This window comes from Tachypleus tridentatus, chromosome 5 (assembly GCF_004210375.1).
Source record: "Tachypleus tridentatus isolate NWPU-2018 chromosome 5, ASM421037v1, whole genome shotgun sequence".
Lineage (NCBI taxonomy): Eukaryota > Metazoa > Arthropoda > Merostomata > Xiphosura > Limulidae > Tachypleus > Tachypleus tridentatus.
The window spans coordinates 10,258,927-10,278,201 of record NC_134829.1 but is presented as its reverse complement, the minus strand read 5'-3'; the positions used below and the strand labels follow the sequence as shown (position 1 = coordinate 10,278,201).

Genomic DNA, 19,275 nt, shown 5'->3' with positions numbered 1-19,275 from the left:
TACAAGGAGAGACAACTGAGACTATTGTAGAAGGATAATGCAATAATACACACAAGGAAAGAGAGAGAGAGGCAAAAATAAAGAGAACTGAGACAGATAAAGAGAAATAATTGCAAAAAGACAAAGACACTACAACAAGAACAACAGATATCACAGAGCTAAAACTACTGCAGCTTTCATCATCTAATAAACGATGTGGATAAAACATTATTATATCATGACAGATCTCTCAGGACCAATACTGTCATCCACAGCGTATGGAATAAGGTAAGAAATTTTGGATTTTATTTGTTATTCTGACAGAATGTCCTTATTTTCAATCTCATTTCTAAACTTATCCTTGAAAATCTCTAGTCCTACACCTGGTTTTGTTGTCAGTGTGGGATTCATAGCTGATTTTCCTGTCGTCATTTGGCCTCTGTATAGTCAAGTTGCCCACCCATATGGAAATGAGAAAGTAAGCTTATAGGTGTCTGGAACAGAATTGTACATGTTCTCTTCATTATTCTTATCCTCAACAATACCAAGTGCCCCAGATTGCTTTAAAAATAGGACTCTCTTGATAGCATAAAGCATATGATTAGATGTCGCATAACTTCTTTCTTCTCACTGGCATCAGGCACATTAAGTTGTGCTTTCTACTTACAATATACTTGACACCTTCTCTATTTTGCCCTAATTTCACTGTGACAAAAATCATGTCATGGTTGCAACTGCATCTTCAGCACTTTAGACAACTGCTGGACTTTATAACTTCGTAGTGGCACACGATCTTCTTCCTAATTTCCTCAGCCATCAATATAAATGTCAACTGTAAGTGATAACAGCTTTCTACTTTATGCCACTACTAAGTATAGAGTTTGTAAAACCTTTTACTATCTTGGAAGGTGTGTAAAAGTGGAGTGATTTTTGGGTTGAAAGCCACAGACAGTTGAAGATAGTCAAGCATAAACCTGTGCAAACTGCAAATAATGAGAAGTAAATTTGATCTTTTTATCACAAAGATCAAGACAAATCATTTGATGTATTAAAAATAAAGCTACTATGTTTAATCCTAAGAAGGATTTTTTTCCAGAAGTCTGAAAATCAACACCCCCACTTCCAAACAAGGGATCACATGTGCCTTACTAAACCAAAGGAAATAAAACCCATCCAGTCTGGAATCATGAACACCCATCATCACTCCCTAATCATATTAGCAACATACATCCCACTTACACCTGGAATTATGGGGAGAACATGGAACAACTGTGCTTAACCAAGGACCCACAATGGGACTATTCTACATTCAAAATTACAAGGAGACAGTGGATCCTCTTCCATGGACAATGTACTGAACTAATATTGATAAAAAAAAAAGGCCATTCACACCCCAACCAGACAGCCAAGCATCAAATTTGAACCAATATTATGAGTGTACAAAAATCTGTATTAGAAAGGGTGGTTATACACTCTTCCAAAAAGTAACCTTGTTTTTATGGCATCACACTACCTACAAAATATCAAATAATGCAAAACATTCCTTCTCTTTTTGTCTAAATTTTTTTTATATCACAGGCTGGTCCCACACTCTATCTCTGTTAACAGAATATGGGGATAATGCACAGTGGGGAATCCTGAGGAACATTACTTTGAAAAAGTGCAATAGATGAATTAAGTTCCTTAAATTTTTAAAACCTAACTGACCCCAATTTATTCAATCCAATGATTGGCAGAGACAGGCAGAATTCCCTTATGCTTTACTTGTGTCAGTCCATGAGTGATGGTCTGATGAGCCTCTACATGGTCTTATGGAAAACCTCATTTCTAGAGAGTCTGTTGCAACATAGAGAATGTATATTGAATTAATTGTTCCTAGTCCAGACCTGGTTTGATAAAAGCACACCTGCATGGGCAACACTCGTCACAGAGTAGAATCTTGTGGAAATAAGGTAAGGGACTCTGAAAGGTAGTAATAAAAATATACACCCCTCTGTATAATCTAGCAGAAATGGTTAAGATAGCTACAGGGGGTAAGCAAAATCTCTCAGATTAAAAGACTGCCAGATTATGCAAATAATGAGAATTTAAAATATTGTGGAGAGGTCACATACCAGTTTGCATAACAACCTTCAGCAAGCAATTCAACCAGTCTATTAAATACATAGGAATGAATCAAATCTGATTAGATATGACTCACAGAAGATCCCTCATCTTGAAAGAGAGCACAGAATGAAAGTTATTGTCTAGCATTTCTAAAGGCATTAGTGCAGACAACTAAACCTTCAAGACCCTCACTAAACTTGGCCATGATTGAAATTTGACAGTTCACAGAAATGATAAATAGTGATCAGATGAATCAATAATACGGATTTATTCCCTTCCCTGATTAACAGTATCTTGGGTAAGAAAAACTGGCCTGAGGATGTAGAGAGAATGAAAATGTGGCTTGTAAACAAAAAAGTGCAAATTACCCAAACCAGTGATGTTTGAAGGTCAGCAAGCATGAAAAATAAACCTTCAGCTAAACAAAGAGGATACAAGGCATATAAAAGTTAGGTCACAAACATATGGAGGCAAATAACATGTAATGGAACCTCAAAATTCCTGTTATGTAAATATCATTTGGGACCAAGAATCCAAAGCGACTTCAGAAATCCAGAGCACTGGAGACTTAATGAATATCTAGTCATAAGAAACAAATAATAGTTGATAAGAACATTTTAAAGAGAGTGATTACACTATGTAACACAAATTTTGTTCCTGGATAGTACGTGTTATTTTTTAATTCCCTACGTTTAAGCATAAGCAACTGGGAAATAACACTTTCTGCCCAGGAACAAGAAAAAGTACAAATTTTGTTACATAATGTTATGGAAGATACAAAATCTCTGCCAAAGAGCCAGGTAAAACAAACAAACAAAACTCTACAGCTGATAATTCTGATTGAAATGGGTTCCATCTCCTCTCAATACACCAATGCCAATGTGTCATTTTTGTTGATATATGTTCATTAGAGACTATGTAAAGATCGAGACAGACATATGGCAACCTTGGAAATTAAACCCTGATGCTGTGCAAAAGACTGCATAACTTCTATGCCTAATGCCAGAGCTTCTGGATAGCCAGATGTATCATTTCAGATTATTAATATTTTCAAAGAGATTGCCAAAAAATGAATTGGAAGAGGTGGGCACTGCAGAAGCAGAAACTAGGGTGTAACTGCCACTCTAGTGCTATCAACAGAATCCAACAAAGAGTTGGAACAAATCACAGTTAGTACCTTTGGTTACATATGAATTGGATGGAAGGCCTAGAGCTGTAATCCTATACTGTCTGGCAGAATACATCCATTGCCAAAGCCCAAAGGTAAGGCACTGAAAACTAAATTGCCAATTCATGTATGAGGCTAACCCACCATTCAGAGTTAAAAAGTGGGAGCATCTGTTTTGTCTAGAGAGTCTATATGAAGTGAGACAACTGACTTGCTACTGCAAGTATCACCCATGGAACATGGCAAGGTAGTAGGATGATATGATAGGAGTGGTCCTGAGAAAGCATGTTAAAGATTCAAAACTAAGGAGCCTGAACCAAGGCAAGGCCTACTCGATGAGAAACACAACACACCACTAGGGAATTGTTAGGATAAAGCATTATAATTTTCAATTTAATAAATGTAGACCATAAAGCATTGCCTTCTGAGGAGCAGAAAGGACTAAAACATTGTGTATGGAAGCTCTGTTTTTTTGTGCATAGACCCCAGGATTCCTGAGAAGCAAGGCATTGATAAAGAGATAGAATTCTGAATGAAGTAGTGGTAGAGGAACCCATGTCTTAATAATGTGATAACAATCCCTTGAGATCAAAGAATGATTCAGGCTAAGGAACCTGGGAATCTAATAAATCCACATTTATGATATCTTGATTGCATAAAGACTACTGAAAGGATCTCATACACTCTTGCCCCACTAGCATGAAGAATTCAAGTGATGCACACATTTCCAAAGGAGAAAGAACATTCTGCACAGTAAAAGAAGGAAAGGATTGTAAGAGTCTGGCTTCCTGTTTCATAGCATGAAGATGAATAGGATTCACCTGAGCCTGACTGAGAAACATGAAAAAACAAAATCCAAGACTGAATTGGAACAGCAAGAGTAGATGTCTCAGCTCTGAAAATGAAGCTGATCTTAGTTGTTTCTGAAATTAGAATCAGGGTGTGATATTCTGGCAACTAACAAGATGATGCCAACAGTAACCAGTCATCTGTGGAATGGTGAGTGTACAGTGCTATGAAATAAAGATTATGTGAAAAAAACTTGTACAATTTGACAAAACCCATGCGATGCAGATGCGAATTTGAAGGTAAAAATCATGAATTGCAGTACCTGACCCTCATGAACAAAAAATACAGAGGTGGAAAACCACAACTATGACAATTTGCAGATGGGAGCTGAATACAATGACCTTGAATATCCAGAATCCCAGTAAAATATATCAACTGAAATTGAGAAATTAGTAGTTTGTGAACCTTGGAGAAACGAGACATTGATATGTATGAAAAAGACTGATGACTGGACACCAATCTCTTGTCTTCTTACATCAAACAACCAATGGGAATAAAACCCCAGAAGAACTAGCATGATTCTCTCGATATCCCCAGAATAACCTAAATCTGATAGCTCTAGACCCAAGATCTAAATCCCAAAAATTTGTAAGAGATGAAAACCCCACAGGATGGGTGCATGATAGTGGTGAATATGTGGATTGAATGATTAACCCTGACTCAAGGACCTGTAGTACTCACAGACCAATAGTTAAAGTTACCACATGTGAGGTGAGGTTTTAAAGAGACCCTGAATGGTAGACAATCACTGACAGTGCTGGTGGTGATCCAAATGGGTAGAAGAACCACTGAATGTGTAGAGAATTAATTCTGGGTGCCAATATATTGAGCAGTTGATGTCAGGGGAATTGATCTTTGAACAGAAATGGAACTACTATACTCTGTAGAAGCTGATAAAATTTAAGATGCCAGGTACAACATGTTGAATGTAGATACAAACAACTGAACCAATGTACATGTTAAATAAAATATTTGTTATTCAAACAACAAAACAATTTTTCATCTCTCTCAATTCATTTCACTCAAATCATCGTACATTTCACTCCACAAACTAAATCTACAAGCTTGTCATTTTTGCAGGGATCAGGTAACTGTTTACAGTTATAACCTTGAATTTTCACCAGGCCGTATAAAATATAACCTAAGGTTTTGAAGAAAAACACATAATTTATGTTACATACTGAAATATATAAAGTGTAGCAGTACATATCACAAAGATGGAAATAAAATATGATAATGTGTAATGCACAGACATGCTTCTTATTTTATTAGTAAATCCAAATGTCAAACATCTTACAAGTATGGATGGTAAGAAAGCTTATGGGTATTTGAAAATTTTAAAAGTCGAAAGTGTAGAAATGGATTGTTTTTTTTTTTTTTTTTGCTTTGGTAATATCTTCTAAAATTATGCTTATTTCTGGAAATAACATGACTGAAGTCCTACAGTTTACTCTGCAGAAGGCAAAAGCATTTAAAGCATACTGTATACTATTTTTATTGTTACTCTCATTTTATTTAAAATTATATCATAATTGGGTTTCAATTCACACAACACAACTTTGTACCCCCAGCATCCTTTCTGGTTGCTTTGAAACTATTATGCATAGGAGTTTTTATAAAACACTGAAGAAATGCATCATATTACTACATACTGCAACACATACTACATTACATCATAAACAAAGATTATATAGCTCTTTGAAAATTTAAAAATTTCAACAATTCTCATAAAACTACTTTATTTTTCTTAACATATACACCTTTGAAGAATTTTTAGGGGCATCACTGTTGCTCTTCTTCGATTTTCTACAAGGCTTGACATATGAACGTTTAGATGCAACACGACGCCTTGTCACCCACTTTCTCCCTAACTGGTAAACTTCCACGTCTCTAAAAGACATAAAGCAATACTTACTGAGATTCAATTATGTATCAACTTTAAAACTAACAAATGTTATAATTTTCCTACAATGAAAATGTATTTCCAATAGGTACTTCCCTTTTCTCAGAAAATTAACTATTCTGTAAGCAAATGTTATTACACATGCCACAAGCCTTCTTTTACCCTTCCAGTGGAATCAACTTATTCTAATGTCACTCTCATCCACCAATAAAAGCATGGTATGCTCACATGACGTACGACTCCTTCTCTCAGGTTATCCCTTAAGTAAAGTCTGATTTTACATTCAGAAAAAGAAAAATAACTTCAAATGCTTTTAATGTTATTTAATCAATAATGTATGTTCCATAATTATTAATTACTTCCTGCCAATGATTCACAAGCTTCTGAATGCCACTTCTATAAAATTCTTAGGGTTTGGAATGGTATTCTCAGAGAGAATAGTTTTGACATCTTCATGTATTACAAGATCTTTTCTATCAAGATAGTTCTGAAAACTTTGGAATAGATAATAATCAGATGGGGCAAGGTCTGGAGAATAAAGAGAATGTGGAAATTTTCACAGTCTAGCTCTTCAAACTTTGCTATATGAGGCCGTGCATTATCCTGGTGTAACACACATTTACGACTGGTCAAAGCAGGCCTCTTTTCTTTCACTGACATATAAATGCTCTAACTGTTGACAATAGAAGTCTGATGTGATTATTACATTGAGTGGCAGCAACTCAAAGTGGATCACACCAACAATATCCCACTAAATGCTTAACAAGACTTTCCTAGGGTGGAGGTCCATTTTGGGCTGTGCTTCAGCCAGTTTACCTGCACTGAGCCATCATGAGCAGCATTTAACATTTTTAAAATATATCCATTTTTAATCTCCAGTCACTAACCTGTCCAAAAAAGGTGAGGTTACGTTCACAAGAGTGCTGAGAAGTGCAAATGTCCATCATTTCTCTAAGGTTGGCTTCCATCAAATCATGGGGGACCTATTTTCCATGTTTTGACACTTTTCTAAGCTGTTGCAGATGATGGTGAACTGCTGAATGAAGCTTCTGTGCTAGTTCAACTGTTACAGCACAATCTTCATCAACTGCAGTCAGGAGCAAGTCACCGTTAAACTCAACAGGATGACCTAAACATGGCACATCACTTAAACTGTCGTCACCTGATCTGAACTTCTGAAACCACCTTTGACATTTTCTTTCATTGAGAGACTCCACACCATAAATACCTTGAATGTTTCGTGTAGTTTCTGCTGCACTATTGCCTTTTTAAAACTCGTAAAGCATTATTTGCGTAATGTGCTCCTCAGACACATCCATCTTCATAAGGGTTTATTTGATTAATGATCTGAAAAAGTGGAGTTGGGTTAGTTTCTTTTATTTGTCTGAACATTTTTATACATGTCCTACTACATATTGTAGTCATTAAAGCCTTCTAAAAAAACAGAAATTATAATACACTTTCTGCATTAAAATTTCAGACATTACTTATGGGATGACCTGATATATGCTTCTACTGAAGTATCACAAATGAAATTTGGCAGATGATAGAAGCCCTGGAAGTGTGAGTAGAGAGAAGTAGCTGTTGTACATACATTTTTAGTACAGGAAAATAACTTCTGATATTTTATTTTCCTCTGCTCATAAGATTTGCTAGAATCCCACAATGATTAGAAGGAGTTACAGTTGCAATGGAATAAAGACTTCTCCACCTAAAAAGGGTACAAAGGATACCTCGTATAGATGAGCGAGTCAGATCCAAAGATCTGGAATGGGGAATCACACCACTTCTGATCCAGATATAGTCTTTGCCCAGTTAAGAAATATGTAAAATTCAGTGAAGAAAAAGAGAGGAGCACATCCCAGTACAAAAGAATGCAGTATGGAAGTGATCTTAACTGGAGAAAGATATAGTAATTCAATTCCACAATAAGAAAGTGGGTAAATAAAGATGTGTTCCATGGTATAAAGTGGTTAGAATGTGACAGCCTAAACTTGGCAAGTCAGCTACATCCAAAATTTTCTCAGGGGTACTAGCACCTGCACGAGGGAAGGATGAGAATGATACCATCTTTGCCTCAAATCCAAGAACTGAGAAGTTTAGAACTAATCCAATTCCAAAGTATTAAATAGGAGTAGCTATTGAGTTACTCATCATCCATTATCAAAAGGAAGTCTATAGCATGCAATCAATTCACATGAACATTAAACAGGTTAGGAACATCCAAAGGGCGATAACATCCACATAATAAAAGAAAATAAGGGAGAGCCAAAAATACAGCTGGAACAATCCCACATATTCCTGCTGTGACTCACAGAAAGAAATGGAGGAAGGAAGGTTGACAACCTGAAATCCACAGAAGGCTAGAATGAGGACTCCATATCAAAGAGATGAACTGCATTCTGACATCTCACTCTATTGTATGTTTAATTGCAAATTGAAGGATATTATGTCAACTACCCCAAAAGAACAACAAAACCCTTCTCTGAACTGAATGGTTATAGCCATCTTATGTGGAATCCTTCTAGCAGAGTGCCTCTATGGTCAACCACTCCAGCAGCTTGGAACAGTTAAGTGGTAAGTACTCCTATACTCCATTAGAAGAAAGGAGGTTGAAAATTTATTGAAGAACCCAGAGGAAGACAATACCTGAAACAGTGCAAAGGGTGATCATGAAACCCAATTTTGAAAAGTAAACCATATCAATCTGTTCAACTGATGCATAGCAGGAATGGGCAACTATCCCCTTCTGTTTTAACCATGGAGTCTTTGGGTTGTACAGATCTAGATGAGCTATTTTATGAAGCAAGTATCACGAGGTTATTCATCTACAAGTGATATTGTGAAACACCTTATTTTAAAGGTGAGTGTGCAGAGCCACAGAAAGAAACACGATTCATGCTGTACAGTGTGAATGTATAGTTAAAGAATATTTGGTCAAGCACAACTCTTCATATAGCAGGATCCAAGTAATAAAAGTATAATGATTGGGTCTCTGAAAACAAAAATAAAGACCTTCCCAATGTCAGAGTCATGCTAAAGACTGAAGTACAGCTACAGGTGGAAGATGAAAACCTAAGGAAGCTGAAACCTTGACATGATGTAAATAATTGGAGATGAATGTAATAAGATTGATCCACATTTATGATTAGAGACGACGAGAAGCAAGGTTAAAGGTGAGGTTTCAGATTTGATTCAAATTAACATAGTACAAAGTATACTGGGAAGGGGGACAAGGAGAAACTAAACCAATTGGATCCAACAATAAATCTAAGTGGTGAGAGTAAAATTAGAGAGATCCTTTGAACAAAAGGGTTGCCAAGCAGTAAAGAGACACGAACAGGAACTATGGAAGGAAGCCATGTGAGCAATATAACAATGAAGGGCAAAAATAGGACACAGAGGTCTCTCCAGATCAGAATGGGGGAAGCCATGAGAAACAGATGGTAGGGAAATTGGCAAAAGGAATTGTCCTCGCAAGCCACTGAGGTTTTGGGGAGAAAAGAACAATCCCGATAAAGGAGAAAACTGGTGTGATAGTAGTATGGTGGTAAAGTGTGTATAATGTTAAACAAATCAGACTATTGACACCAACAGGCCAGAAGAAACATGTCTTAATAGGTAGGTGAAACAAATAAAATGAGAAAATAGGTTTGAAGGGAGGTAAAGTAAGGGAATGTAGAAATACATTAATATCCCAATCTCGAAAGGCAATCTGTGGAAGAGGTTGATGAATCCAAAAGTACTGGATTAACATGTTAAGGATGTGCGAGAGAAAATCACTGCAGTAACTAGAATGCTGAAAAGTGTGGGATAAATCTATCTGATAACCTAAAACAGAGGAAACTGAAGATGCCTGGTTTAAAAGCCACATAAGAAATTCAAAGATACTAGAAACTGTAGAGCAAGCAACAGTAACTTCCTGAGTCTGAGCCCATGTGCAAAAGACCTTTCACTTCCTTGATGAAAAAACAAATTGATTTGGCCAAATTAGAAGCTATGAGATAGAAGCAACCAGATCTCCTCACCAAGTACCAGAAAAAAGCAAGGTGCAGGATGTAGAACTGGTGACTGGGATTGACAAAGGAGGTTGGATATTAAGGAAAGTGGTAATGGAGGGAATAATTGTAGGTGAAGTAATCGAGGAATCCATGGCTAGTAGGACAGTCAGAAGGACCAGGCATGGAGTAAGAAAAACTACCCAATGAAGCAACTGGATAGGAAGATAAACATACAGGAATTTGTGTGTCCAATTCCAAATGAAAGCGCCTATAACCAGAGTGCAAAGATAAGGAACTGAGGATCAAAAGAGGAGTAAATGGTGACTGATGGTGGTGGCAAAACATTAATATGAGAAACACCACTGAAAGGGTCCACTCCACTGGATGTTTAAAACTTTATGGGACAGTAAAAACAATCCACTAGGAGGTTGAAAGCATATGGGACATGACACAATTCAATTAATGTGTTCTGCATGGGCCAAATGTAGGAAATCCAATGTGCAAAAACAGAGGGATCTCAAACAGTTGGCACCATTGTGATTGAGATAAGCCTTCAACATGGAATTGTCAGAATGGAACATTACCAGACAATGTTTGGCAATGAGAAAAAACTGATAAAAAAATGAGATGAACAGCTAGGAGCTCTAAGGCTGTTATATGTAAAAATTGTTTTTCTGGAGACCATCAACCTGAAGCCTCTTGGTGTAATTCTTGACAAGGAGAAGGAGGTGTTTTGTACAATCACTAAAACAGATTGTCTACAAGGGAAGGAGAAAGAATGACTGGAGTATCCAAGTGATATTGAGTAAGGTTTTACTGATTGTGCAGAGTCCGTTGAAGGGAGTGCATGGCCAAGGAAGATTAGTGGTGTCACAGAAGACCACGTATCCCAATTGCAACACAACCTCATGTGCAGAAAGTGAGGGAGCAGACAGTCTTAGAAGAGAAGGTTTGGCTTTACTGAGGTGAATGATATAAAAATACACCAAAATGAACAATGTATTAGGTAGAATGGAGAAAAGACTTCTCCAACTTGATTAACCAGCCAACTTGAATAGCTTCAAGGAGCTGACAAGTGTGACTGACCAACTCCTATTCAAAATGGGCCAGAAGTAACCAACTGTCCATGTCAAATTGGAAACACAATTCCTGGACACGAAGATGAAGACCAAAAGATCATACCACCTAAAAGAAAACTTAAAGAGCCAAAGCTGGTCTGAAAGGTAGGGTGCAAAATTGGAATACCACCCCTCAATAAACAAACCAAAGATAATGATGAAAATATTCCAAGATGGGAATATGCAGATAGATACTGGAGACATCCATCTTGACCATCTATACACCTCAAGAAAAAATCCACCAAAGACTGAAGTAGGATTCTAAGCAAATGTCTTTTTAGAAATAGCAAACAAATGGGAGTAAAAGTCTGGTAAATGATGTGGAAGAGGTTCAACAAACAGTTGGGTGAGAATGTCCTGTACAACCTCTAACAGATGCTGACAAGTTACTGCAGGGGTAGAAATATTCTAAATTTTCAGCAGAACACATCCTTCTGGACAGTGAAACTTGCCAGATATTTCAAATTTTAGCAAAACACCTCAAAATAGTCACTGGATATTACCAAAAACAAGAAATCAAGTAGAGACAATTATTACATGAAACAGAATCATTTTATTTATGGCACTGAAACATCATTTCAAAGCAAGTGGCAACAAGCCTTATATCCATTAAAAATGACATCAATCAAATAGGTAGATTTAGTCATCCAGCACTAAGACATCCGCTGATGTAGACTCAATATCTCTATTGTCTCTATGTGTGCAAGTTCCATGTGGACTCACAAATTGTCTGTTTTTTTTTTTACTGTCTTTCCACCAGGATTCTACAGACACAGTAATTCTGTGCTTGCAAGATCACAGGTCTTATTCTTAGCTAATTTTATTGGCATCAAGCCATGAAGAGAATCATTTATTAGTTTGGACTACCAGTCATCCTTAATAACTGCCATCTGGGAAAATCCATGTTCTGGTTCAGCAGATAACATGAAAATCACATGAAAGGTTTACCATCCTCAAAAGTAATTTGACTTAACATGTGGGCCCACAATCCACTTGCACTACTAGCCAGGGACTCATTTGATTTAGCAAGTCTTGTTTGCTCTGAGGCAGTGTCTCATGCAAATCAGCTGCAATGTTGAAACCCTTAGCTTCTAGCACAGTACCAAAGTGGCCCAATTGTGTTTGGAGTTAATTATGGCCATAAGATGACAATGCTTCCTTGCTTTTAGACCAGTTGCTTGGTTCAAAACTTTGAAAGGCACCAATAAAATCCTTATCAAATTCTTCAAATGTCTCATTCAGATATGTGACAATTTTACATATGAAGATGGCAGTTTCTTCAGCCATGGATTGAGCAACTGTCTCTTTTGTAGCACTTTTTGAGCCTCTGGCCCTTGTCTGACCACTAATAGCAAATCACCTTTCCTCTAAGTATCCACTTGCCAGTTTGTTCACATGTTGTGAGCTCTTTAACAATTTTCTGGGATCTCTCAACATGATTCAGATTGCCCAACTTCTCTTTGCAAACAGCGAGTTTGTTAGAAACAATGTTCATAGTAGCAGAATTGTCTTGCATTTTGAGACTAAGAGATGTCAAAACAGACAGAACTGCCTAGAGTATGTCCATGTACAGGATGAATTTAAGGCTTGTCGAAGTACTGTATAATCCTGCAGCTTTCTGTCCACGTTCCCCTTTGCCATGCAGCTTTATTTGATACAAATGCTCTGCTAAAGCTGGCCAGTTATGAAAAACTGACTTCAAAGTGAGCTTTTTGTAGGCCACCCACTGGGTTCCTGTCCCTTTTGTTGGCTTTCTAACAATGTTGTTGGCTTTACCAGCTTCTTTGAGGCCAGCCCAGTTCTGTGGCAAATTGTCATAAAACTTCCATAGGTTTTCTAAAAAGGTTTGGATACTATCAAGATAAGGGATGTTCTTGATGGTCTTCTTAATTGCAAGTTTCAATCTGTGACTAACACAATGGATCCCTATCAAATAAGGTTTTTGCACCTTCAATCTGTTGACAAGTCCTTTATTTGTGCCAAAATTGACAGCTTCCCCATCAGCTGTCAGGCATACAATTGATTCAAGCCAGTCAGGAAACTTGCCATATATGGACAATGCTGCAAATACAAAAAAATAGTATCCAATATTAGTTACTTTCTGTAGAAAAAAAAAATATGTAAATTTGTACTTTGGAAAATTCAACTGCCCCGTTATCTATTATGCTAGTTGTGCTAGGTTAAGCTCCAATTCTGTCAGTGGTAAATACATGGTTCTTCTTGGTTTAAATCAATCGAAAAATGCTTGAGTTTTCACTGATGTATATTAATAATGGAATTACTATGTAAACCTGAATTAAAACACAAATGTATATGAAATATTGTTCATTTTAATTTTTCTTAATTAGGAATTTAGGATAAATCCAGAAAATTCTCATCCGAGGTAATTAAGAAACCTTTACCTGAACTAAGTGCCTGTAGCAAGTGTTCAGAATCAGCCTTCTCAACTGACTGCAGACACATGAAGTGGGTTACTGGGTAACAGTCACTGTCCAAGTATCTTACATAGACTATCTCCTGCTCAATGTTGGCAGTGTCTGTTGAACCGTCAGTCATAATGCCAAAGAACAATGAGGTGTGCAGACAAGATCCGACATTAATTCTAATTGTTTCTGCAATGTACTTCGTAAAGATAACTGCTTGTTTGTCATTGGCATAATGTTCTGTTAAGTTCATACCAAAGTTATGCTCCTGCAGCAACAGAAACTATTGAAAAATCGCTGAATGGTTTGGCATTCAAAGCCATATAAAGGGCAGTCCTGAACAGCACAAGCAAACGATCTTTCTCAGTCTGGTTAAGTTTGCTCAATTCTTTCATCGGGGGAGTTAAATCAGGTGTTTCTTTTGCTGTCTTAGCTTAACAACTTAGACTGTGGGCACGACTATTTTCATGCTCCTTAACAGCACTCTCAGGTTGGAAGATCCTGTTATGAAGGTGTTCTTCTGTCTTCCACTACTTTGGTCATATTCCTGACAAATTGAGCAAAACATCAGTCCAGTAGCGTTATTATACTCCAGCCATGGTTGGCTTCTGTTCCATTCATCCTGGAAATGACGAGTAGACTTAGCGCCAGTACTAGCAGTGACAGTTTTTGCTTTAACGCTTGGGCTCGGGTCAACACGCTTGGGTTTTTTTCACTTGGGGTTCCGTAGTATCGTCTTCTGATTCATTAGTCTTGCCCGTGACACCAAACTGAAATAGATCATGAGACTTTCCCATTTTTTTTTTACTATCAGACGTCATGGTCAGATCGTCGAGAAGGTTTGGCAGTCACGTGACTATCCAGGACGGCACGGATAAGGCGACCTAAAAAGCGTATTTTGTGAGCATTCACGACCATTTTTTAAAATTTGCTTTTTTCTTTGTCTTAAATTAAATCTTAAATTTTGCAAGTTATTTTCCACTCATTATAGAATATACTTTTAAGCAAAATCTTTGGGCTGTGCATACACAGCTTTTGCCTCGCTTATTTTTGAGGGAACAATGTATTTGTGTCCGATATGTTAGGAATATGACCACCTGTCATGATGTCCAGTGATAGATGGGAAAATGCTGGTCAAACTTGATTTTTTAACAGACATGTCCGGCTTTAAATAAAAAATTTCGATCCCCGAGTTACTGGATCCTAAGGAGATGGGAAGGAAAGAAGTACTTTAAACATGGAAGGTGGGGAAAGAAATGGAATTTTGAATCTCTCTGAAAAAAACCAAAGAACCCAAACATCCAAGATGAAAGAGCACCACTGATGAACAAAGACTGCAAAGTGAGCTTCCACTGGGTCAATATCCACCAGCTAGTCAATGGAACTGTCGATAGCATAATGTGCATCATAAAAAAAAAAGAAACAGTGATATCGTGAAGAGAAGACAGGTAAGGGATGGGACATGAAATGTTGGGAAACTAATCAATGCCACACTTGGCTCTTGCAGAAAAAAGTGAGCAACCAAGTGAGAAACGGTAGATTATTGCTGGGCAGATGCCATCAAAGACTCCTAAGATTCCAAGAGCATATGAATCATAAAATGCCTTAAAAATGTAGCCATACATAAATGCAAGAGATAAGGACCAAGTAAACATGTTTAAGATAAAACAGCATCATGACCCAAAATGCTCCAACAAATAAAATCATGTTTGTAAAGCCAAAGCTGTAAATGAAAAACAAGCCAATGAGAAGGTAAGAAAGGACAGGATATGCACAGAATGCCCTTCAAAATATTTGAGAACCTCAGACAGGAGATAGATTGTGGAAAGTTACTGCAATAGGGTCCTGAGTGTAAGACAGGGGCAAGAAAATTGGGCATGGGTGTGACAAATAGAAGATTTGTGGCCCACTCCCAAACAGGTGAAACCGAACCCAACAGCTGTTAGTTGGGATACAGACAGTCAGCCTTATGAAAGAGGAAGACTGACTGATCCATTGCCTATGGGAGATGAGATATACTATCACCATACCCAACTGTGAGATAAATTGGTCAGCAAGGACCCAAGTATCTAGAGACAAGAAAAACGCCAAATAAGGTTGGGAAGAATGGTCATGCAATAACAAAGGATGTAGGCCATAATATATAGGAGGAAAGGATAAAACATTACATACCTCAGAAATAAAGTCCAAACAAATGTGGACAGCTGAACGTATCTGCAGGGGAGGGTAGGATACAGCACAACAAAATCAAGAGGAGGAAACAGGCAATCAAAGCTCTCATCAACCTAACCAGGTTCAAGAGGAAAAGGGGTACTGTTGGGAGATAAAGGTTGACCCATATAACATTCAGTCTGACAGAGAATAAACATAAAGAAATCTCAAATTTAATCTTAAGCACCAGAAGCCTATTGACTGCATTATGCCTTAAGTTCAATGAGAGGAAGAGTAATTGAATTGAAATAACATAAACAAAGGCAGAGTATATGAAATTAAACCACTTTGAGAAAAATGCAATTTCAAATATTGAACAACAAAAAGAAAGAAAAATGAAGACATTCGAGTGCAAGCACTGCCAAACAAGAAGTGATGGTTTGGTTGAGGCACGTAGAGGGAGCCAAATGCATCATGTGAGTGTATTATGCTCCTATTAGTGGATAGGTTATGCATGATGATATGCATGAAAGACACAATGGAATCATCCAATTCCAATAGGGGGTGCAGAAGATTTATAGCATGTATAATAGAAATGTTCACAAATAGAGAGCAGCATCAAACAAGAATAGCTGATCTACTGAGAAGAGGGAAGTACCTATTGGAATTACATCAGATTTTAAAAACAATGCCTTCTGTTTAATTTTGTGGAGAACTACAAGAGAACAGACACAGAAACAGACCTCATTTCAATTGGAAATGTTATTGGCAATTTAACTCTAGTATTTTAACAAACTTATAATGCAAAGTATGCAGGTATCTGAAAAATATAGACAATTCAGAAATAAATATGAATGATATACAATAATTTTAAAATAATCAACTATAAGACAAAAACTGTCTTTGCCACAGAACAATCTATCTATAATAACACCACTTCTTTGTGTATTTAATGTTTAACGTGTTTTAACTACATTTCAAGCATAGCATGCTCATTACAAAATATTCAAACAAGTGTTATACTTTTGTAACAGATTTACTGCTTTACATTTATTTTAGTGCCTATGCTTGTTTCTGTATATTTTTCTTTTTCGAATCTGACATGTATTCTTGAGTTTATTTTGTGCAAGTCCCACCTATTCTCAAAAGTTGTAGAATACTTGTGTGCATAAAAATCAATAATGTACTAAATGTCCTATTAGTGATTGACAGTATTGTTGCAAACTCTGGTGAATGTTTTACAGTGTTGCACGAATGATACATAAAAACTGACATGCCGAGAAACAAGAGTATGATTATTACTGGATAGCTACAGTCAGTATGCTATAATCACTATAGCTGTGATTAACACCTATGAATTGGAAAACTACAGAACTGGACAAGGAACATTTATAGATTTTGAAAATTAAAAAACGTCTAACATCATGAAATACCTTGGACATTATTACTTCTACAAGGACATTAAATAACTTTGCTGGAAGGAGACAGTTTGTAGTTGGTGTGAGGCCAACCAAGAAAAAGATAGTGTTAGCTCAGTCAAGGTGTAACAATGTCAACTAAGAATCAATTTGCTCACTGTGGACCTGGATCTTTGACAAAATATTCTATTCTGGACTTGATGTAAAACTCAGTATTGTTTTTAAGTTTTCAAACTCTTGTATATAAACCAACTATTAGTAACAACCATTATTATAAATTGTATTGTTTTTATGCTTGTATATTAAAATATATTTATGTTAAAAAAAGGAAATTGTATGTATTGATTTTGTTGGGAAATAACGAATTTGATACATAATAACATTTTCTTAAAATCCTAATTTCAAATTTACAGTTATTTGAAATAGTAACACATTAGCATACATAACATAAACCAAAGATTTGTCCAAAATAATGTATAATATGCAACACCTTTTAACGAATAGTTGCTGAAAGATAATAAATAACTGTTGTGAAATTTAAGGGATAATCTCTCAACATTTCCTAGGCTGCATTTCGTATGGTTTTAAACTAACTTTTATTTTGGTAATAGAATAATTACATGAACATATTTTACATAAAAAAAACACAATGTTAACCATTAAAATCCAGTATACAAAAGTTTTTTGGGTAATGAAAAAAAATCATCATTATTCACAATTTTTTAGCATTACTTTTATCTAACCTGTTTCGTGGAATTATTAGAGAACATTTCTTGTGTTTTTCTAACAATGTTGTAACATTCTCAAATGCAGTTCCATTAAGCTGTAGGTAACGAGCCCACAAATTCAGAACAACCTCCTACAGGGCAAAAACAAAAGAATTTTATCACATACAGAAGGAAAAAAAAGAAGCAACTTTCACAACTGTAAATATATGAAAACACACAGCATATAACACATTTTCTTGACTATCTTTTTACTAGGTTTTAATTACACTTGTATGTGTACACTGATAAGCTACTTAAATAGAATTCTCAATTAACACCAGATTAGATCACCTTCTACTACTGTAACTGCCCTAGACAACATTTATTGGAATATACATAGATTATAGGAAATTAAGTTAAATATATAAAGACGGACATTCACTACACAAACCCAAGTGTTCAATGCCTGAATACAACTTTAGCTAAAAAATTGAAAGCTTGCAGTAAAAAACAAATTTACAGAGTATTTGTCCACCTTCTTCATGTATTAAATAAAATTAACATATATAATGAGCTTGAACAACAATTTATCAGTTACACTGTACAAGGGTCTAATTCACAAGATTTTAATGTATATTACTTTCTTGATTAACCTAGAATATGGTTACTGGCTGTTTACAACAGCAACACATTCAAGAACCTAAAGAACAAACAAAGCTGCTTCTTATGCTGGGAAGAAAAACAAAACTAATGACTGAAATATAAATTAAATGCTTTATTACTGAAAATGAAACAAAGAATACCAACCATCAAATGTAAATGGTTACTGTTAAAAAACAGGAAAACACAAAGTCCAATAAATAAAATTAAATTTTGACTCATGAATTATTGAACAACTGGATGAAAAACTGATAAAAGCACGTCTGAGACCACCAAAACTTCATTCGTACAGCACATTGTCTGTAGCTGATCAACCAGAAAATTGGATCATACAAAATTGGGAATACCTCTGATCCATGTGACAGTTGTAAAGTGGTCCTCAGTACAACAAGGTACAGTAACATATAATAAAATGTCTCCACTGAAGAGTATATAAGTTCCTTTACTGAACCTGCCAGAAAAAGTAACACTTCAAACTATATCTATACAACATGGACTCCACAAAACAGTGTCAGGTTTTTACGTAAGTATGCATGGGCAGGATTCCTTTCATTAGGTAGCTGTGACTTGTTGGCAGATAATTTCAACAATAAACAGACAGCACACAATCCACTTGTCCTAAAATAACATATCCAAAACAAATCAAATGTATGTACAAAAGATTTTCCACTAATGGTTATCACAGTTGTAACCAAAGCTTATAGCCAGGTGGCAAGACAAATTCTTCTTTTCTACTCTGTTATTACAAAACAAGCTATGTTTAAAAGTTGCCACTATACACACATTATAGTT

General features: G+C 36.2%; 1 protein-coding gene across 2 annotated transcripts in view; it reads right to left on the bottom strand.

Moving 5' to 3' along the window:
- LOC143250485 (TATA box-binding protein-associated factor RNA polymerase I subunit B-like) overlaps positions 1-19,275 on the bottom strand; it is a 110,920-nt gene that overhangs the window by 64,979 nt on the left and 26,666 nt on the right. The window contains exons 3-4 of one of the 2 annotated variants that reach the window (XM_076501084.1): positions 17,860-17,975; positions 5,863-5,992 (exon numbers count right to left, since the gene is read on the bottom strand). The exons of the other annotated variant lie outside the window; for it this stretch is intronic. Of the exons in view, the coding sequence (XP_076357199.1) occupies positions 5,863-5,992; positions 17,860-17,975 (246 nt within the window). The remainder of the gene's footprint in view (positions 1-5,862; positions 5,993-17,859; positions 17,976-19,275) is intronic. 2 annotated transcript variants of the gene reach the window in all.